General features: G+C 41.2%; 2 protein-coding genes and 1 pseudogene across 2 annotated transcripts; all 3 read right to left on the bottom strand.

The window, feature by feature from the left end:
• Positions 1–91: 91 nt before the first annotated feature.
• Positions 92–3034, bottom strand: LOC101596404 (olfactory receptor 1468-like). The gene is made up of 2 exons (XM_012952343.2): positions 2126–3034; positions 92–121 (listed from the first exon to the last, which is right to left on the bottom strand). Exons 1-2 carry the CDS (start codon positions 3032–3034, stop codon positions 92–94), a joined length of 939 nt encoding a protein of 312 aa, XP_012807797.1.
• A 12712-nt stretch (positions 3035–15746) lies between these two features.
• LOC101596111 (DNA-directed RNA polymerase I subunit RPA43-like) lies at positions 15747–17313 on the bottom strand. The gene is given in 2 exon segments (XM_012952341.2): positions 15747–16856; positions 17060–17313. Coding segments are annotated over 2 exon segments (1323 nt in total). The 3' UTR covers positions 15747–15787.
• Positions 17314–17755: 442 nt separating this feature from the next.
• Positions 17756–19762, bottom strand: LOC101595819 (annotated as a pseudogene).
• Positions 19763–21294: the final 1532 nt, after the last annotated feature.

Raw genomic sequence — 21294 nt, 5'->3', positions numbered from 1 at the left:
CCCAAACAAGATGTTTTTGAATTAGAACTTTTTTCCCATTCATCTAGGCACAGTGACACATTTATTGGAACACAGTAAAAGGTATGCTGACTCAAGATGATAGCCATGACTTTGAGACAAGCTTTCTGTAGCAAGTGCATTTCAGGCCATTCTGGATGTTTTTTTGAGGTAGGGTCTTTCTCTAGCCTAGGCTGACCTGGAATTCACTATGTAGTCTCAGAGTGGCCTTGAACTCACAGGCATCCTCCTATCCAGGGTCCTGTTATGTTGCTTAAGCTAGCTTCAAACTTGCAAATCTCCTATATCATTCCCCAAACATCTTCGGTTCATGGTAACACCTTCACACATAGCTTGTCTTTGAACAAGTACCTGACCAGTGCACATACCCACAAACAATATCAGGGTAACACAGCAAAATGCACTAAATGTGGACATACGGGTACCTGTAATTTGTACATAGAAATGTATTACAGAAACTGGTATGATGCAGGACCTGAAGCAGCAGCACTGGAAGTTCTGAAGGGGAGGATTGCTGGAGTCCAGGAGTTTGAGGCCAAACTCAGCCACATAGTGAGACCATCAACAAACAAACTAACCAACCAGCAAGCATGCAAACAAAACCCAGCATGGTGCCTAGTGAAGAGTTCACTAGCATCAAGTTTTTCCATCACTGTGCTTGTTCATATTTCTCTGAACATTACCACCATGTAACAGATACTGACACTGCTAGGAGGGTATAATAACTGATTAATATCCAGATAATATTTCTTCACAAAACCAACAGAAAGAACACTTACAGGAGATATTGAAATTTTCACTCTCAAAATTTAGTTTGTCAAACCATGTCTACTCTACACTAAGGGAAACTGTCATCCCAAAGCCTTATTAAACCATTATCATTATAAGTTATCATTACAAGATTTTAAAAATTCTTCTTTTTTGAGCTGAGATTTGGACTCACCACTTGCATGTGTTAAGCCTGCAGTCTGCCACTGAGCTCCACCCAAGCCAGGTCAGAATATCTCTATGAAGAACTATATAAACTTGTTTTAGGTAAGAATTACTGACTGACTGTGTATGCACTCTGTAAGTATGTATTCTGCCTGAGGAAGCAAACTATTGCAAAGACAAAAAAATCAGCCTAGTCATGACTGGTACTAAAATTCAGTCAAAATCTTATGGCTGGAAAGGCCATAGGCCCTGGGAGGGGAACCTAATACTATGGCTAAATGGACATTAAATTGAACTGCTTTCTAAATATTTAGGTGTATGCCTATACACTAGTATGCTCTCAGTTTTAGTCAAAGAAGCATCTTTTTGCAGTGGGCAAGGGTTAATATGGAGACTCATAACTCATAAGTACCAAGAATAAGTGACTGTTGAGTTCTCATTCCTAAATGGGACACCTGTATCACCCCCTCACAAATGCAGAGAACACTGTGGAAGAGTGGGTGGAAGGAATGTAAGAGCCAGTGGGTGGGGGGAATTGCTTTCTTCTGAGCATGACAAGGACTTTGCACTTACAGCAGCCATGGTTACCTGCACAAGTTGTGCACAAGATTGGGCCTATCAACATTCCATCTTGGATGGGGGAGTGGCTCATGAGACCATACCTGTCCCTGAGGAGCTATTGTCAGTTAATGATTACTGGTGGAGGGAGAGTCACATTTGCCAGTGATGTAGCCATTGATAAGTTGTCCATTATCCAGTAAATAACTCCTTGTCCAACTCATGCAAGCAACATTGTTGGGAAGAAGGTTAGTATCAGTGTGAGGGGAATAATAGAGGGGAATAATAGAGGGTAATGGGATGTGAACATGATCAAACTACCATATATACATGTAGGATATTGTTAAAGTATACAAACATGTATTAATGAATTAAAGTGAAAAGAATAAACTATATTGTGATGACATAAATCACATTACAGTAGCAATATATGTGATTGAAATGAGCAAAAAGTGATTGAAAAGTACTGAAATATTTCACTGCAGCAGAAAATTGGGTGGTTGGAATAAAGAGGTCTAGAATAATACTCAAATATCAATGTGCATATACAATACAATAAATATTTTTAATCCTGATTGTTACCATAATAGAAGATAATTTTCTTCTTGCAAAAGACTCTTGCCAGGGCTGCCTTCATGTCTCTGTTCCTCAGGCTATAGATGAAGGGGTTCAGCATGGGAGTCACCACTGTGTACATCATAGACATAACAGTCTCCTTCATTGTAGAATTAGTAGCTGATGGGCATAAGTAGAGACCAATAACTGTCCCATAGAACAGTGACACCACAGACAGGTGGGAACCACAAGTAGAGAAGGCTTTATGAATGCCATGAGCAGAAGGAACCTTGAGAATGGAGGAGACAATCCGAGCATAGGACACAATAATGAGAACAAATGGAATGACAAGAATAATGCCTCCCATGACAAATATCACCAATTTGTTAATGTGAGTATCAGAGCAGGACAGCTTGAGCAGGGCAGACATGTCACAGAAAAAGTGGGGAATCACATTGTCTGCACAGAAAGACAATCTGGCCATGAGCAGAGTGTGCAACATGGCATGAAATGTGGTTAACAGCCAAGATATCACCACCAGACACACACAGCGCTTGGGGCTCATGATGCTGGTGTAGTGTAGGGGGAAGCAGATGGCCACATAGCGGTCATAGGCCATGGCCACAAGCAGGAAGCTCTCAAGGTCTCCAAAGAACAGGAAGAAGTACATTTGCATCAAGCATCCTGCATAGGGGATGGATGGTACTTGGCTCTGCATGTTCTGCAGAAGTTTGGGCATCGTGACAGAGGAAAAGCAAAGGTCAGAGAAGGACAAGTTGCTGAGGAGAGAATACATGGGCATGTGGAGACGGGAGTCCAGATGAATGAGGACGATGATGAGGAAGTTCCCCAGCATGGTGGTGAGGTATATGGTCAGGAATAGAACATAGAATAGGAGTAGGTGCTCTGGAGGGATGGGCAGGCCCAAGAGGAGGAACTGTGAGATGATGGTTTGATTCTGTCCTGTCATACTTGGTCTCCAGGATCTTTAGGAGAAAATAATAGTGTCCCTGAAGTATAAAAACAAAAATGAACATATTTCTATGATCTATTATCTGTCACAGTTTCTGCAATGATTTTATCTCAATTCATACTGGAAATTCAACAACCTGCAATCAGAAATATGGCCCAACTGAATCCTAGCCTTCTGTCTGACTTACTCTTTTTCACTTCTCATTAGATGTAACAGTGTTGACTCTTCCCTCCCATCTAAATCATGCTCTAAATTTCCTGGTACTTCAACTCTGCTGATGGTTCTATAGTCATTTGTCCTCAGCAACTACTATTTATCATGTCACTGTTTCCCGAGGCATTTTCCTAAACACTGTTCTCTTATAAATCTATAGACACAGCCCTGATGGTGCTCCCATGGCATCAATTACCATCTAAACCTCATGAGCAACCCTCCCTGTCACCTGCAGTACCATCACTGACTGCTCACTGATCATCTCCCCATGAAAGTACCAGCACCATAGTCAACTCAGCTGGCATGCATGAAACTCATGGCTCATGCTGCCTTTGTCCTAGTCCACTTCTCCAGTGCCTCATGTCAGGCTCAAGTCAGCTATCTGTTTTTTTCTCATAGTTGCTTCCTTCCCTTCAGCATCTCATCTTGGACCTCCTAAAGATCTACACTGTATTCTCTTTCTTATTCTCTTTCCTTATTCCTGTCTCTCCTCTTGCCTATTTCCTCTCTCCCTTTGTTTCTTTCTGTCTTCTTGTTTTATGGAGAGTAGCCCAAACTGGCGTCAAAGTCACCATCCTTCCGCTTCCACCTTCCGAGTGCTGTGTATGGCACCACGCTCACTTTACATTCTCTTTCTGATTGACCCATGCATACTTGCCCCAGTTTCCAAAATCTGAACTAGGTTGCTACTGTGTCTTGTCTAGACAGTTAGAATAGAAGAGCTTACCGTTTCACCTCCCTGATCCTATGCTCACCCTGCTGCAATCTCCTCATACTGCCTCCATGCTCTTCCTGGCTTCAGTCTCTTCTTTCTGTGGCTGTCTAGGATGAAATTCTGATCAACATTATCATGCTTCATGACTGCTCATTACTCTTAAAATTAATTTAAAATCTTTGAGGACAAGAAGGCAAAACATGCCTCATGAGCTGCATCCTGGCTCTCTCTACAATGCTATCTGACCCCCACAATGAGTCATGTCCTACACAGCAGTGTTTCATCGTCACAATTTCTTTACTCCCGCCTTCCACCTTTGCTGTTCCTCCTGCCTAGCCATATCTTCCCTCTTCTGTTTCATATGATCTACCCTCAGTTAGCTTTCATGTATATTACATGTAACTTTCCCAGATAAACCTTCTGTGTTTCCCTAGATCAGCTGAGACCTGCTGCTATGTTCTTGCAGTGTCCATCACACATCCCACAGCGCTCAATAACCTTGAACAGTGGTTTATAACTTACCTCCCACTAGACTGGAAAGTGTTAAGGAAAACTCATGTGTGCCTTCATTCTGTAACAGGGCCAACACCTGGCATGGCACCTGGACAGGACCAGTGGCTCATGAGTATCTGCTTGCTGCCCCTCAGATTGAGACATAATTCTTTCAATTCTAAAGGCTGAAAACAACCATCTAAGAATCACAGCTATGAAATTTTCCCAGGACTCCCTAGTTTGAACCATACTTTATTACACTTTGATTTATGACATTAGTATTGAATTCCTAAGTGTAACTTCAGGCCGCACCACTCTTTTTTCTAAATAGACAACTGGCAAATCTGCAATATGTGATCATGCTGATATTTTCCCCTTCATGTTGAAAAATTTGTGACTCGTTTGTATCAGGACAAAAACCAATCTGATAGATATAATAATGTAGGAAGAAGAGCAGGGATGTTAATTTCTATCTTCAAGACCTTACTCCAGCTAGTCTCCAGATAGCTCAGCAAGCTCAGAGCTGACTATGACTACTGAAGAGGGATAGAGATGCACATGGAAAGTTTCTCCACCAAAGAGAAACAGCTGAGTCCTGATGATGGAGGTTTCCTTCTGAAAGTATGGTTTAGTCTAGCCACAATAATAGTGTCTGTCTGTCCATTTGTTTGTAGACATCCAAACATAGCATGCCAGTGTTACCATAGGGAAAAGCATCAGTGAAACTGTATAGACCCAAGACAGATCTTGAAGACCTCAGTGTGCTGCTTTCCTAAGAAATGAGTAAGACCATATGTGGCATCCAGATACTATTATGAATTAAAGATCAATACCATGTTTCCCCAATACCTGCAGAGACTGTCTGAGGCCTCTTGGTCCCCAAAATGAACACCAATAACCCCACTGAAGACCCTCAGCAGAATTGGGGAGGGGCAGGGGTGTCAAGTGTGCAAATTTTTAATAAAAAGTCAATAAAATCTTTAAGAAGGATTCAGCTGCTACTGATCAAGGATATAAGTTTCAGCCATTCCTTCTCATCTTCCTCACTTGGTATATGTACAATTCTCAGTCTAGACTGCACATAAAACCATGAAGCACAGAGCTTGGGACCTGAGATAAAGCTCAATGATAAGGTCCTTTCCTAGCATGGACAAGTACCTTGTTCCAATCCCCAGTACTAAATAAATGAAGAACAAATAAGTAGCTTCTAAAAATTAACATGTGAAGTATTTGATGACCCTGCTAAATCCTAATTTTGACTCAGGTAGTCTTGATGTAAGAAAAAAATTCTACATGTTGTTAAAAGTTCAAGTTTCACTTTCAGTGATACAAACTCTGCAGACCCACGGAGCACCCATAGAGTAGTGAGATGACACATACATTGTTAAGTAAATAAATCTGAGCCATCCACTAACAAAGGTGGTACTAACTTCTTGGAGCCAGTCCACAGTATTTTTGAAGCTCCTTGATAAATTCAGTTATACAGTCAAGGGTTAAAACGCTCTGTATCAAATGTCTACTTCACAAGATAATATCATGTTGAAATAATTTAATTTTGTGAAAATAAATTTTATGCTAATATTAGAGAATCCATTCATTATTAAAAAGACTGCAAATGGTAAAATTTAACCAGATTTGTACATTATGAAAAGTCTGAGGAGAGAGAAATAGAGATGTCATACCTGGGAAAATATCCTGAGTAACATTATGCAAGCTAGGAAAACACGACCCTCAGATATGAAGGACACTAAGACACCAGTTCATTCATCCTTTTGCCAAGTTACTCAGGGGGTCTCAGGATAACTCCAACACCCTGATCCAAGGCCTTCTTCCCTTTATTAATTATAGACATAGACAGGAACAGTCTCTGTAGTCATCATCTGTGTCAGTACCACCCCTGCCTGCATTTTCATTCTGTGCATTCCTAGGCTGAGGGGATCTGTGTCCCAGAGGAATGCAAATCCTGGAGGAACTTGTTAAGAACAAACAATTATTTAGGACCTGTCTGCAACCAACTCTCTCAGACACCTGGCGCTCTGACTCTGGGTTATAGTGGGAGCTGAGGAACGCTGATACTTACACACTGCCTGTTTGCAAAATCACACATAGCCCTGTGTCAGTGGAGCTTGTGAATGCTTTCAACTATTTTTAAATTTCTACAAGAGAGGTCATCAGCTGTTTTGAAGCAGAGTGCCACCATGAAAGACACATGCTTGAGAAGATCCCATGGTGCAGTCTCTGACTATAAATCACAGAATCAGGCCATGTAAGGATAAACATGCTGCTAATAAGAGTTAGTCTTTTATGAATTTGTTCCATTCTTCCTCAAGTTGAGATAGAAAAGAAAATTCAGAATCTCACCCTATTGACTTACTTTCATGTCCTTATCTCGCTAGGAAAGCCTAGTGAGCACCCACCACCAACATCACAACCATTCTCTGAATCAGAATGTGCCTGAATATCCCCTAATGCCAAGCTCTTCCTGTCTCTGCAAATTTATCACTTAGAAGTCATAGAAGACATCTTCCACTTCTTCCTCCAGGCTCCCCTAAAAAAAAAAAAAAAAATTCACTCCTTGGGAAGCTATTTCTTCATTTGTCTTTCAGTTATTTGGTTTGTATAATTTGCATTATTTTTTTTTCTGTGGGGCTGTAGGGATGGCTTAGTGGTTAAGGCACTTGCCTGCAAAGCCTAAAGACTCAGGGGCAATTCCCCAGCACCCACGTAAAGCCTGATGCACAAGGTGGCACATGTGTCTGGAGTTCATTTGCAGTGGATAGAGGCCCTGGCATGCTTATTCTCTCTCTCTCAATATCTCTATCTCTCTATGTCTCTCTCTCTACATCTCTCTCTCCCCCTCTCAATCTAAAATGAATGAATGAATAAATGAAATATTAAAAAAAAATCAAAATTTAGTTTTGCACATGAAAATATTAAGTGGTGCCCAAAGAATTCCCCAAGGAGTCAGACGCAGTGCTCCCTCCTCCTGCTGAGTGCAGCAGCCCAGTTTCTCCCTGGACATTAGTCTCAAACTCCTCAGGCAGAATGACACCACTGTTCTTTGTGCATTACTTCACTAAGAACCAAAACCAGCTGTGTGGGAGGCTTAGCTTCCATTTCAGTGAAACCATTATTACATTCCCGGGGAGAATACTACACCCATTAAGAGCTGCATATTTTTTAGCACACTATTGAAGGTCTGACACACTCATTTCGTGCCACTGTGAAAAAACTCCAGATGCATGTGTCACTTTTATGTATCTGGTTTCTGGAGAATTGAACCTGGGCCAGCAGGCTTTGTAGAAAAGCACCTTTAACCACTTATCCATCTCCCTAGACCCTGACAGACTCATTTCTTACTCCATCTATGGCTACAAGAGCCAGTTCTGCATTGATGCCAACTAACCTTAATAGATGCAACTTGATAGTAGTTCACCTCAATCTTTCTGCACATGCTCCTTGATTTTTACTCTAGGACTTCTCTGACTTGACAAAAGATAATAATGAAAATCTCCTTAACACTCAAAGAAATATTAAAATCCATGGCCCACTTTACATTACTCACTTTGGACAGTGAGAGAGATAGATCTGAGTTCCATTTTGGTTTGCTTAGCTGGAGAGGACGCAGATTATTGGGTTGTCTTTGCACTCTTCTCAAATAGCAATTGATGGCATAAGAGTCAATCTAGCCCAGCATGATAGCTCACACCTGTTACCCTAGTAGTTTGTAGGTAGAGTCAGGAGGATGGTAAGTTTGGGGCCAGTCTAGTCTGAAGAGTAAGACTCTATCTTTAAAGGGGAGGCTAGGGATGAAGGGAGGTAGTTCTATGGTTGAGTACATTTCTAGTATGCATAAGTCTCTGAGTTGATCCACAGCACCATAAATATATTTCTATACTAAGATATTCTGTATTCTATGATACAAATTCTGTGTTTTTGCTAGTTTCCCACCTTCCTAATCATTGTCATACAATAGTAATCCTGAACCCCAGAGGACTTGACTCCTCCTACTTAGTTCTTCTCTTTCAAAACTGATTTTGATTTTGCCTTTTTTGGTCTTAACACATCATTTAATAGTCACATCAATTTGTACACAAAAGTTTGGGTTAGGGCTATGGTTGTAATTTTGTTGAATTTCAAGATTCTCTGAAGAGTCTGTACCAGAGTGAGACTCTACCTTGAAAATCCAATAGAAAAAAAAATTGTGGGTCATCACACAATCCCCATGGGGATAACCTGCATCCCCAATGAGGAGGGGCCCTTTGGAGTGGGGCAGAGATGAGGGGAATGATGGTACCAACATGTGCCAGTTACATACTGAGTATGTCCATAACTAATAAAAATGTGGGTCATGATCAAGAGAATAGACATAAGAATACTCAGAACAGAAGAAGGAACTTACATAAGCAAGCATGATGGAAAAATCCCCAGTGAAGTTATGTATGTCCAAGTACAGGAGACATACATAACCCCAAAAGCACATGACCAGAAAAGAAGCTCTCTACATCACATTACACTTAAATGCCACAAGCACAAGAGCAAATTATGTTGAAAGGAACAAATGAAATAGCTAACTCACTTAAAAAGGCAAACTCATCAAAAATAATATTAAATATCTCATCAGAAAAACTAAAAGTAATTATATTAATTTCAGTCCTGGAGTAAAAACTTAACAGCCATCATTACTGTATCCAGATACTTTAAAAAAATATTTGTTAAATATTTTATTTATTTATTTGAAAGAGAGAGACAAAGAGGCAGATACAAACAGAGAGAGAGAATGGGTGCTCCAGGGCCTTCAGGCACTGCAAATGAACTCCAGATTCATGTGCCGCCTTATGCACTCTGGAGGCAGAGGTAGGAGGATTGACATGAGTTCTAGGCCACCCTGAGACTCCTTAGTGAATTCCAGGTCAGCCTAGGCTAGAGTGAGACCCTACCTAGATAAACCAAACAATAAAAGTAAAAAATAAAAAAAGTAATAATATTAGAAATAACCATAAATACAAATGATTATAACTCCTCAGTTAAATCACACAAATAGAAGGCTGGAGAGATGGCTTAGCAGTTAAGTGCATGCCTCTCAAGACTAAGGACCCCGGTTCGAGGCTTGATTCCCCAGGACCCACGTTAGCCAGATGCACAAGGGGCACACACATCTGGAATTCCTTTGCAGTGGCTAGAGGCCCTGGCGTGCCCATCCTCTATCTATTTGCCTCGTTCTCTCTCTGTCTCTCACTCTCAAATAAATAAATAAATAACAAAAAATTTTAAAAAATCAACAATAAAGCCAGGGATGGTGATGGACTTCTTTAATCCCAGTACTCGGGAGGCAGAGGTAGGAGGATCACCATGAGTTTGAATACATACATAGGAGATTTCAAGGCATTATATTTTATCTCTGGTGAGGGAGTAATGTACTACTTTCATCAACAGGTAAATCATACAGACTAAAACATCAACCAAGAAACGTCAGAGTTAAATGAAATTTATGTAATGGGCCTAACAAGTATTTATAGAAGACTTCATCCAACACCTGCAGGGTACATAGTTACATCATGTTACATAGAATTATGACCTTGTTGTTGTCTTCATTTGGAGAGTAAGCATGACATGTGGTTTGATGTCAACTTGACAAGGGGTGGACTTGTGAAGATTAAGTTTTGTTGTCAATTTAATCAGATTAGGAGTCAGATAAAAGGCAGACATCTTAGGCAGGTTTGTGAGATTTCCAGGAAGTATTAACTGAGAGACAAAATCCTTCTTCCAGAGTGAGTAGCCCTTTCAGTGGTGGACTATATTGGTTAGTCTTTAAAGGTTGTTTTTCTTTTAATATACTACACCATCATTAAATATGTATTGTGAAGAGATTAAATGAACACTATTCAAGAACAAACTGCAAACCAAAAAAAAAAACACAAAAAAATACCAAAAAAAATAAAACAGCTCCAAGAGAGTGCAGAGCCTTTTGCCTGGTGCCCACTGTACTACTCATTAGTGTGCATCTCTCTGCCTTATTGCCACTGTTTTTGTACATTGAAACCACTTTTATTGGCCTTCCAACATGGACTGAAGACTAGCAGCTTTCCAGGAATCTTCTAGGCCCTCAGTGCCAGAATGGGATTGCTAAAATACCCAGCCTCATAGACTGGGCAACTCCTGGGTTCTGACTCTCCAGCCTGCAACTATTGGACTTCTCAGTCTGTATCCTATGAGCTAATATCATAAATTCCCTTTACAATACATATTTATTCTATCAGTTATGTCCCTCTACAGAACCCAAACTAATACAACTGCCAACAAACCTGAAATGTGAAATGCAAAATTATCATAAAATACTTACAATAACCTCCCCTGAGACTATGTCTGTGAAAGAAGTTAAATTTGAGAATCACTGTCCTAAATAGTTTCTTACCCCCACACTTTCCAAAGTTAAGAATACCTTGCTCTGAAATGTATCTGTTCTAGAACTTGTATGTTCCTTCTGTGGTCTCCAAAGAATGATTCATTTCTTTTTCTGATAAAAATATACCTATAGTTTAAAAACCTTATGAAATTTCTTTTAGTCAAATGAAAATTAAATTACAATTTACAAAATCAGTAGAACAAAGAAAAAGAAGCTCTAAGAAGCTATGAATGCCTACATCATAAGATCAGGAGGGCTGGAGGCATGGCTTAGTGGTTAAGGCATTTGCCTATGAACCCAAAGGACCTAAGTTCTGGAAAATGGAATGTGAAAGGAATGGGATGCTCCCTCTGTGCAATGTACCATGACCTCCCTATATCTCTTCAATTCTAAATATCTTTGTGATTACATAGCATAGAATATTTCTTGCCTCAGTTCCATGTATGTGACCTATGTAACCTTGTGGCTTCTTGTAATAGCCCCCACTTGTTTAACAATATACAACTTTATGGATTAGCCCTTAATCCTGTTTTTACTATAAACATCATGTGGCTGTTTCCAATAAAAGGTGGCATTCTGAACAGTTCAGGGCTGCATCTTGAGATCCCGAACCTTTGATGCACACCTTGTACACCGGCTTTCTTCTTTTCCTTTCTTTTTACCCAATAAAACTTTGCCTCACATTCCACGAGTTGATGGTCTTACTTGTGTGACACCAGACCCCCATAACATTTAATTCCTCAGGACCCACATAAGCCAATGAGCAAGATGGCACATGTGTTTGCAGTTCATTTGCAGTAGCTGAAGGCCTTGGCACACCCATTCTCTCTATCTGCCTCTCTCTTCCTCTCTCTCTCTCTCTAATAAATAAAAAAATAAAAGTTATTTTTAAAAAGATCAAGAAAATGTAAATAAATAACAGTGATCCACCTCAAGGTCTCAGAAAGCAAGAATAAGTCAAATCCAAAATCAGAAACTAGAAAGAAATAATGGAGACCAGAGCTAAAATTAATGGAATAGAAACAGAAAAATAACACAAAGACCCATTCCAGCCAAAATAGCTACATGAGATTAGCACTGACAGAGGACCAGTTCATGTGCTTCAAGACCTCCTGAGTATAAATCACTCTTCTAGGGGGAGGCAGCTGTGGGTATCAAACACACCTATAATTTCAGAGTTCTCCTGCATTACAGTGTGCACTGATAGTGGCTCCAGAGGTGAATGAATGAATGCATGCATTGTACATGGGTTCGAGGAATATTATCAGTTGGTGAGATCTGCTCCTGGCTATCCAGGCCAGAGATGCCTTTCCCTAGGTACTTCCCTTCCCAAGGGAGACTTTAGCATCATTTCTGTCCCACTAGATGCCTGGGTCTCCCCTCACCCTGAGCTGTGGAAGGCCAGTGAGGCTCCCATAGTTGCCACCTGATCTCATGCCCTGGAGGAATCCCTGTCTCTCCAAAGTCTGCAAATACATTCAACGCTTATCAGGACTGTGTCCTTGTCCTAGCGTTAGGACCGCCCATCTGGCTTTCCTTTTGGGCATGGCTTTTGCTTGCCTTTTCCTACCCAGGAGCTGTGTAGCTCAGTCTGTTTGTCCTCTTTCTCTGTGTTACCCATCTCTTTCCTGTCTACTTTTCAGATACCCTTCCACTTCCTTTGTGGATTCCTAAAGTTCTTATCTTTCTGTCCTTGGAATAGTCTATTTTTTCTTATTGTGACTGTCCACAGGCTTACATAGAAGCAACTTCTGCCCCACCACATTACCTCCTTCCTGTGTTCTTTAATTCACTTACTAGTATTCTAATGAGACAGGTATCACCTCTGCCTTCCATCTCATTTTCCCTCTCCTCACTGTTTGACTCTGTGTTTGGGTTCCAGAAAGGACCTTTTGGTTCAGTGGGACCTGAATTCTCTTCTCCTTTCAGCCCTCAATAGTAAATCACATGACACAATTTTATTTCCTCTTTTTTTTTTTTTTTTGAGGTAGGGTCTCACTCTAGCCCAGGCTGACCTGGAATTCACTATGTAGTCTCAAACGAAGCTTGAACTCACAGCGATCTTCTTACCTACCCTCCCAGTTACTGCAATTAAAGGCATGGGCCATCAACCCCTGGCAAAATGAGAGAGAATGAGCATACCATGACCTCTAGCTTCTGCAACTCCAGATGCACGTACTACTTTGTGCACATAGCTTTCCATGGGTATTGGGGAATCAAACTCAGGTTGTTAGGCTTTGCAGTCAACCTCCTTAACTGCTGAGCAATCTCTCCATCCCTCATCTTCCTTTTTACCTAACTTTTGCCAACTCGGAAACTATCAAGGCAGATACTACTATGAGAGCATCACATGGCTTTTGGATAATTTTGTTCTCCGAAGTTGCCCTACAACCCTAGCAAAAGCAACTGGTATTTCAGAGTTCTCAGTTTATGAAGTCCCCAGCAGGGGGCAGAAACAAGACCTGGCAAGAACCATGTGGCACTGCAGAAATCATTTCTCACTGCCTCTCAATGCTAAATCCAAGCTGAATTCTGGGAAGGAAATGTACATAGGATCAGTGCATGTCACTTCTAGGTTTGCTCCATAGAATTCTTGCATATGATCCTCTCTCTACCTGCTGTTTCTCCAAGTCCAAGTGGATGTTAGCAGCTGAGGAGACGTCAGAAAACATGTATGGAGGATGTCAGTGCCTCCATCTGGCTGAGGATAGGAAACATACCTTCTGTGCACTCATGTAAATTGTTTTCTTTTTAAATACAATATACCATGATCATAATCCCCTCCCACCACCCTCTCTTCCCCTTTCCCTGCCTCCGTCCACTGAACCCCTTCTTTCCAAATAGCCTCTCTTCTATTTTGATGTCATCATTTTTCCATCTTATTATGCAGGTCTTGTGTAGATAGCATTAGCCACTATGATATGCCAATTGGTTTTTATAAGGGTAGAAAAGACTATTGTACCATACCACTAAGATCCGAAGACTTATCTTCTATAGAAAATGTGTGATTTAAGCAACACATGGAAAACATAAAATGTCAGGAACTGAAATATTCAGTGATTAAATATTGCCCAAACAATAAATGCATTTTGAAAATCAAATACATACAAACACCCACAAACAGACATGCACATTGATAACTACACAGAAGATAATGAGAAGGAAAAAATGGAATGCAGAACAATACACAAGTGTAGACAAATAACAGAGTTCAATTTCTTGTATTTCATAAGCATTTAGTAAAAATGTCTACTGAAAAATAAGGATAAAATTGAAAAAGTAAAGAATGTACTTCAGTGATACAGAGATTAGTGCTATGAAAGAGAAGAATGAAATAAAAAGTTCAGATGCAATCACTTAGATGGGACAAGGAAACAAAGGTAGGGAACATAGACAATGCATACATACACAGAGCCATAGGACAGATAACCTGTTTTATCTTTCTGTTTATTTTTGAGGGTGTGTGTGTGTGTGTGTGTGTGTGTGTGTGTGTGTGTACATGCATGCAGGTGTTTGTGTGCCCTGTGTGCATGCATGCAGAGGCCAGAGGAAGATGTCAAGTATGCTCCTCTATCATTCTTGCATGATATTTCTCTGAGACAGACTCTCAATGAACTTCAAGAACCCTGTTGTTCACTTAGCCTGACTGACCACAGTGCCCAATGAATCCTCATGTCTCTCACCCCACATCAACACTGAGGTTACAGGCATGTGCAACCATGCCTAGCTTTTTACATGGGTACTGGGGTCAAGTTATGATCCTGATGCTTGGGCAGCAAGCACTTTTATCCACCAAACCATCTCCCTGGAACAAATGATACTCTTTTTTTTTTTTTTTTTACAAACTTGCACTTCAGTTTATTTGCTATTGAAATCCTCACTGCAAATTTGTGTTTGTTGACACTGCTTCTATTCTTAAGTACCCTGATTTTATAACTTACTAATCTTTGCTGAAAACTCTTTGTACATTCAGGAAAAATTGTCTGCAAAAAGGCAATTGACTTATAATAATCTAGTATACCAAATATCTGACAAAAGAGGAGATAAAACAATATTATGAAGCTCAATATTGATGGCATACCAGACATCTGGGAAGGAAGAGTATAGTCACACCACATTCCACAGTCATACCACATTCCACATTTTCAATAAAAACAGTAATGACTCTCCTTTCTGAAAAATAATTTCTAGTAAATTAACCCTGATCATGAAAAATTTACCTGAACCAGCATCTTACTTATCATGTCATCTTCTCTCTCTTGTTTTTACAACAAAATGAAAAAGTACAATAGTACTTTCCATCAACCTCACAAAATTAAGGGAAAAGACGTACACACGCACACACTGGAAGAAAAAGCAGTGACTGTTGTTTCTCACCAATAACACATTGGCACTCACAGTGCTTAGCTGTGCATGCTCCTCTGATAATATATTTTATGTTAAACAACAGAAATACTGAAGTAACTATAATAAAGGGAAACTCAAAGCTGATAAATGTATTGCGCTTTTTAAAATGAAATAGAATGTAATAAGCCCAAAACCTTTCAGCCTCCCAAAATAAAAAGTAAACAAAACTAAATTCTTATTTATTTAATTATCTGAGTAACACTGTACTATGAGGTCTTTTACCAAATACCGAGAGTGTAAAATTTTTGCATCTGGAAGAATACAAAAGTTAAAAGAGCAGTTGTAACCATTTTATACTATATGCAATAAAATGCTACTTCAACAATACTAGTATTACACAAATTATTTTATACTCTGTTTTATGATTTTATTACAAAAGCTTTCTAATTCCTAACCAAGTTTCCCAGGTTTTGTGAACTGGTATACATAAACATTTCACATCATTCAAAACATTTATTCATCTGCCATGCGTAAATATTTTAACAACAGAATCATAGTTAAAAGGCAGAAAAAACAATTACTTTTTCAGTTTCTTCTTAGGTGAACATTCCAAAACTGGGGTAAATTCTGACTCTTCACAGTCTTTTCTTCTCTTTTTTTTCTTTTTATGGTCACTTTGGTAACCACTGGAGTCACTGGCTTGGAAAACAGGGTCCTGTTCCTCCTGGTGCCTTTTCTTCCTCTTCGACTCTTCCTCCCAGAGGTCATTCACATTACCACTAATAGTTTGGTCCACATCTTCCTTTGGGGCGACATCTGCAAAACCTGCTAGCTCTATGGCACCACCATCTGCCTCAGAGATTTCAGGGTGCTTCTTTTTCTTCTTCTTTTTCTTTGGCTCTTGCTCTGAGAGGCAATTTACATGATCACTAGTATGTAGGTCCATCTCTTCCTGTAGGGTGACATCTGCAAAATCTGTGAGTTCTGTGGCACCAACCTCTGTCTCAGAAGTTTCTGAGTCTTTCTTTTTCTTCTTTTTCTTACTCTTCTTTGGCTTTTGTTCCAAGACACCATTCACATTAGCAGTCGTCTGTAGGTACACCTCTTCCTGTGGGGTGACTGCCATATCTGTGAGCTCTGTGGTGCTACCATCTGCCTCAGAGGCTTCTGGATCTTTCTTCGCCTTCTTTTTCTTCTTTGAAACTTTTGCAACAATTTCCTCAATGCCAGTATGTACTACATCTTCAGAAGCTTTATAGCTCTTGGATTGTAAACTTGTAATATTCAGTTTTCCTCGAATGCAAAATACTCCAGCAGCATCAGAATCTAAACGAAATACTTCAAATTCCAGTTCATCACCCCCATTGATCTCCAAAGTTTGCCACTGCTCATATGACATCTGCTCAGGTTTAGGGATAGAGGCATTAAAACAACCATGCACTAAACAGCCAATGTGAGTAGAAGACACTTTATTAACTGTGCCCATCAACTTTTGTCCTGGTTCAGGGCAAAAAATAACAAAATCTGCTTCAATGTTAAGATGAATGTGTCCTTGATCATCATAAATGTCTCCCAGTTCACCCACAACTTTGATGTTATCATATGCGATAGGGACACCTAAAAGGCGAGGCTTCCGGGCCTAAGTGCTCACAGCAAACTCGTCCACGGCAACCGGGCACACGTTATCAGCACGGAGCCAGCGGCCTGGGCCTCCGGGGTCAGCCGTGGGCACGCGCCGAGCACCTCTCCCGGCGCGCCGCCGACCTCCCCTGCACGCGTCAGGGTTTCCACGCGCTCACGACGCGGAGCCCGAGCGCCGGCGCGGGCATGGACGCGGCCGGCTTCGTACCTCTCCGAGTAGCGCAGGAGCTCCGCGTCCAGCTGCTCGCGGATCCCCGTGCGCTTCCGGTGCAGGTAGCGGGGCGACAGGGCGATGTGCCTGCGGTGCGGCCCGACCACCAGGCACGAGTAGCGGCTGTTCACCAGCGCGCACGCCGCGGCGTAAGTCGGCAGCTCCAGGCACGGCACGACGCCGGCGGGAGCCGTCGTGGGCCTCTCCGAGGCCCCTTGGGGCCGAGGCGAAGGGGCGCAGCCGGCAGCCATGTGACCTGTGTGGGTCCCTCCCAAATGATACTCTTTAACATAACAATAATATTTCCTTTTCATGAAATAATCACAAGTATAGAATGAGATCACAGGTATTAAACATGCTATGGGGGCTACAGAGGTGACTTTATGGTTAAGGTACTTATCTACAAAGCTTAAGGACCTAGTTTTAATTCCCTAGAACCACCCACGTAAGCCCAATGCACATGGTAGCACATGTACCTTGACTTCATTTGCAGTGGCTAGAAGCCCTGGTGTACCATTTTCTATCTCTCTCTCTCTTCCCCTTCTCCCTCTTTCACTATATTAATAAATTTAAAAAATTAAAACCATTTTATGTTAAAACATTTATTGAAAGTACACCACACAGTCAACATGGATGTGGATATGTAAAGTGAAATGTACTTTGAGGAATTCAAGGCTGTATTTCAAATTCACTTTACTGAAATATCTTTTTAAGGTTGTTGATAAATTCTGGAATATCAATGAAGGCAAAGTGATCATTAAAGAGTGAAGTCAATCAGAAGAAACTAGCTTCCCCTTCCTTGGGTTCTAAAAATTGTTTCCTCAAAGAAATATCTCCAACAGAAATCAAGCAACAAAAGAAATAGAAACCTTAAGAAAATATCACCTGAAAAAAGACAGTGAAGACCTAAAAACAAGGACAAGGTAATAAAGAAAAAGAGGAAGAATGGCATGAACATTTTCTCAGAAAAAGTACAAAGCTTTTACTCAACAATGAAGAATCCAGTTTAAATAAGAAACAGGAGACAAATGCTTGGAACATAGTATTTTCACGAAAGAACAGACTATGGTTTTAAAAAATACTAACCATAAATTATTATTTCAATGGCTAAAGACAATTTTTAATTAAAAAAAATTTTTATTGGTTTTTCGAGATAGGATTTCACTATACTCCAGACTAACCTGAAATTCACTATGTTGTCTCAGGGTGGCCTTGGCCTCCCAACAATCCTCCTACCTCTTTTAATACCTCCCAAATGCTGGTATTAAAGGCGTGTGCCACCACACTCAGCTTAAAAGTGTTTTTTTTTTTAAATTATTTTTTGTTCATTTTTTAAATTTATTTATTTGAGAGCGACAGACATAGAGAGAAAGACAGATGGAGAGAGAATGGGCGCGCCAGGGCCTCCAGCCACTGCAAACGAACTCCAGACGCGTGCGCCCCCTTGTGCATCTGGCTAACGTGGGACCTGGGGAACCGAGCCTCGAACCGGGGTCCTTAGGCTTCACAGGCAAGCGCTTAACGGTTAAGCCATCTCTCCAGCCCTGTTTTTTTTTTAATTAAAAGATTTTACATTATGCCTTCTGTGTCACCTAAAATTAACATATTGAAAAACCCTACAGGCATATTACAAAACTCCTTCCTTTATCACGTAGATATTTCTACTTCAACTGTCTTAGGTCCTGCTTCATTTGAACAAAAATTTCCCTAGTGAAAACAAGGTCTATAATACTATCCAAATATCAATATATCTATGAATAAATGATATAATAATACCAAGCACATACTATCATATCCAGCAGGAAAATTCTTCTTACAAATTACTCTGCTCAGAGCTCCATTCATGCCTCTGTTCCTCAGGCTATAGATGAAGGGGTTCATCATGGGAGTCACCAATGTGTACATCATAGACATGATACTCTCCTTCACCATATAATTAGTAGCTGATGGGCATAAGTAGGGACCAACAACTGTCTAATAGGACAGTGACACCACAGACAGGTGGGAACCACAATTAGAGAAGGCTTTATGGATGGCATGAGCAGAAGGGACCTTGAGAATGGAGAAGACAATCCAAGCATAGGACACAATAATGAGTAAAAATGCAATGACAAGAATAATGCTCTCCATGAAAAATATCACCAATTCATTAATGTGAGTGTCAGAACATGCTAGCTTTAGAAAGGCAGACACGTCACACAAAAAGTGAGGGATCACATTGTCTACAAAGAAAGTCTGACCATGAGCAGAGTGTGCAACAAGGCAGGGAATGTAGTCAGCACCCAGGACCGAACTACCAGACACACAGAGCTTGGGGCTCATGCTGGTGTAGTGCAGTGGAAAGCAGATGGCCACATAATGGCCATAGGCCATGGCCACCAGAAGGAAGCTCTCAAAGTCTGCAAAAACCAAGAAGTACATTTGTGTCAGGCAGCTTGCATAGAGGATGGATGGTACTTGTCTCTGCGTGGTCTGCAGTAGTTTGGGCATTGTGACACGGGAGAAGCAGAGGTTAGAGAAGGACAAGTTGCTGAGGAGAGAATACATGGGTGTGTGGAGATGGGAGTCTAGTTGAATTAGGACAATGATGAAGTTTTCCAACACGGGGGTATGGTACATGGCCAGAAACAGGGCATAGAACAGGCAATGGTGCTCTGGTGGGATGGGCAAGCCCAGGAAGAGGACCTCTGAGATGACAGGTTACCTTTTGTCATGTTCTGTCTTCAGCATCTTTAAGAGAAAATAATAGGGTCTCATAAAGGTACAAATGAAAATGGACATATTTTCATGATATATTATCTGCTATATTTTGCCTTACACTCATTACCTAAAAAAATAACTCTCAAGAATTTCTGACCAAGATGGCAACTGCCTAACTGTGCCACACATCCCCATGAAATAAAGGCAAGACATTAAGGGTTCACTGGGTCTTTGATGGGGGAGCAATCTCCAATAGATTGTCAGTGGGAGGGCACAGAAGGGAAAAACCAGGGAATCACTGATTCCCTCATGTGTGGGTAGCCCACTGCTCCCCTCAAGCAGCCACCATACCCACAGTCCCAGCTTCAGGAAACTCCCACACTTACTGTAGGAAAAGGGTCTCAGGCCAACATAGTTCCACTTACTTCACTGCACAGGGGCGATCACCCTGCTACCCCTGCCCACAAGTGACCTTGGCCTGGCTACACCAGCTGGCCCACTGGAGCTCAGGCTCCTTTTATCAATTTGCCTGCCAAACACGTGCTGCTGCACTGATCCCTGCTTGTGAAAAGCTTAGCCTGCTCAGCCCATTTGCTCACTTACTGCAGCCACCACACATTCGCGCATGAGCCCATGCCCATTCCAACTGCCCACATGAGCCCAGGCTGTCTCTGTCTGTCACTTGCACCAGCTCAGGTGCTAGCCCCTCCCTGTCTGCCATGCCAGACAACTGCAATTGTCCTGTTGTGGGTGAGCTCAGACTGTTATAGGTCCCAGTGTTCCACCATGCCAGAGTTTAGTCTGCTTCAGTGCTTGGTGCCTCAGTGTCCCTCCTAGGGTGAGCACAGGCAACTTTGCTGCATTACCATGTGAGAGCTCAGGCAAATTTGGCGCCCCTGCCAGGCAGGAGCTCAGGTGACTTTGGCAAGTGAGAGCCAAAGCTCAGACTGCTTGGCAACTGCCTCAGGCTGCTTCAGCTTCCCACTGTGCTTGAGCCCAGGCTGATCCACCAACCTATGTGCACATACACTGTGATGGGCAGACCACAGCACAAAAGAAATAACATGAAAAATCAAATGCAAGAAAATCCAATTATCTCACCCAGTCTTACAATCAACATCTCTAATCAAAACATAGAAGAGTCAGAATCAGAACACCAAAATGAAGCTATGTGCAATGCAACCCTGAAAAAGCTACTGGTGGAATTTGCAGAAAAGCAACAAAGGACCATTAATTGTGTGGATGCTGCCATCACTAGACTAGACCTAATATGTAAGAAAATGGAAGGAATTCAAAGACAGTTAAGAGATATGAAGGAGAATGAAAAAAAAAAAGAGAACCTCAAAAATCAGCTAGTGATGATAAATGAAGCACTAAAGAAATGCAAGGATGAATTACAAGAAGCATCATGAAAATCAGAGAATGATGTGAAAAGGGAGCTTGACAAAGGGATGGAAACTATACATAGAAAAGTAGTAGAAGGGCTGGAGAGATGGTTTAGCGGTTAAGCGCTTGCCTGTGAAGCCTAAGGA

Source organism: Jaculus jaculus, chromosome 9 (genome assembly GCF_020740685.1).
Source record: "Jaculus jaculus isolate mJacJac1 chromosome 9, mJacJac1.mat.Y.cur, whole genome shotgun sequence".
Lineage (NCBI taxonomy): Eukaryota > Metazoa > Chordata > Mammalia > Rodentia > Dipodidae > Jaculus > Jaculus jaculus.
The sequence above is the reverse complement of the archived record's forward strand: the minus strand, read 5'-3'. Positions and strand labels throughout refer to the sequence as shown.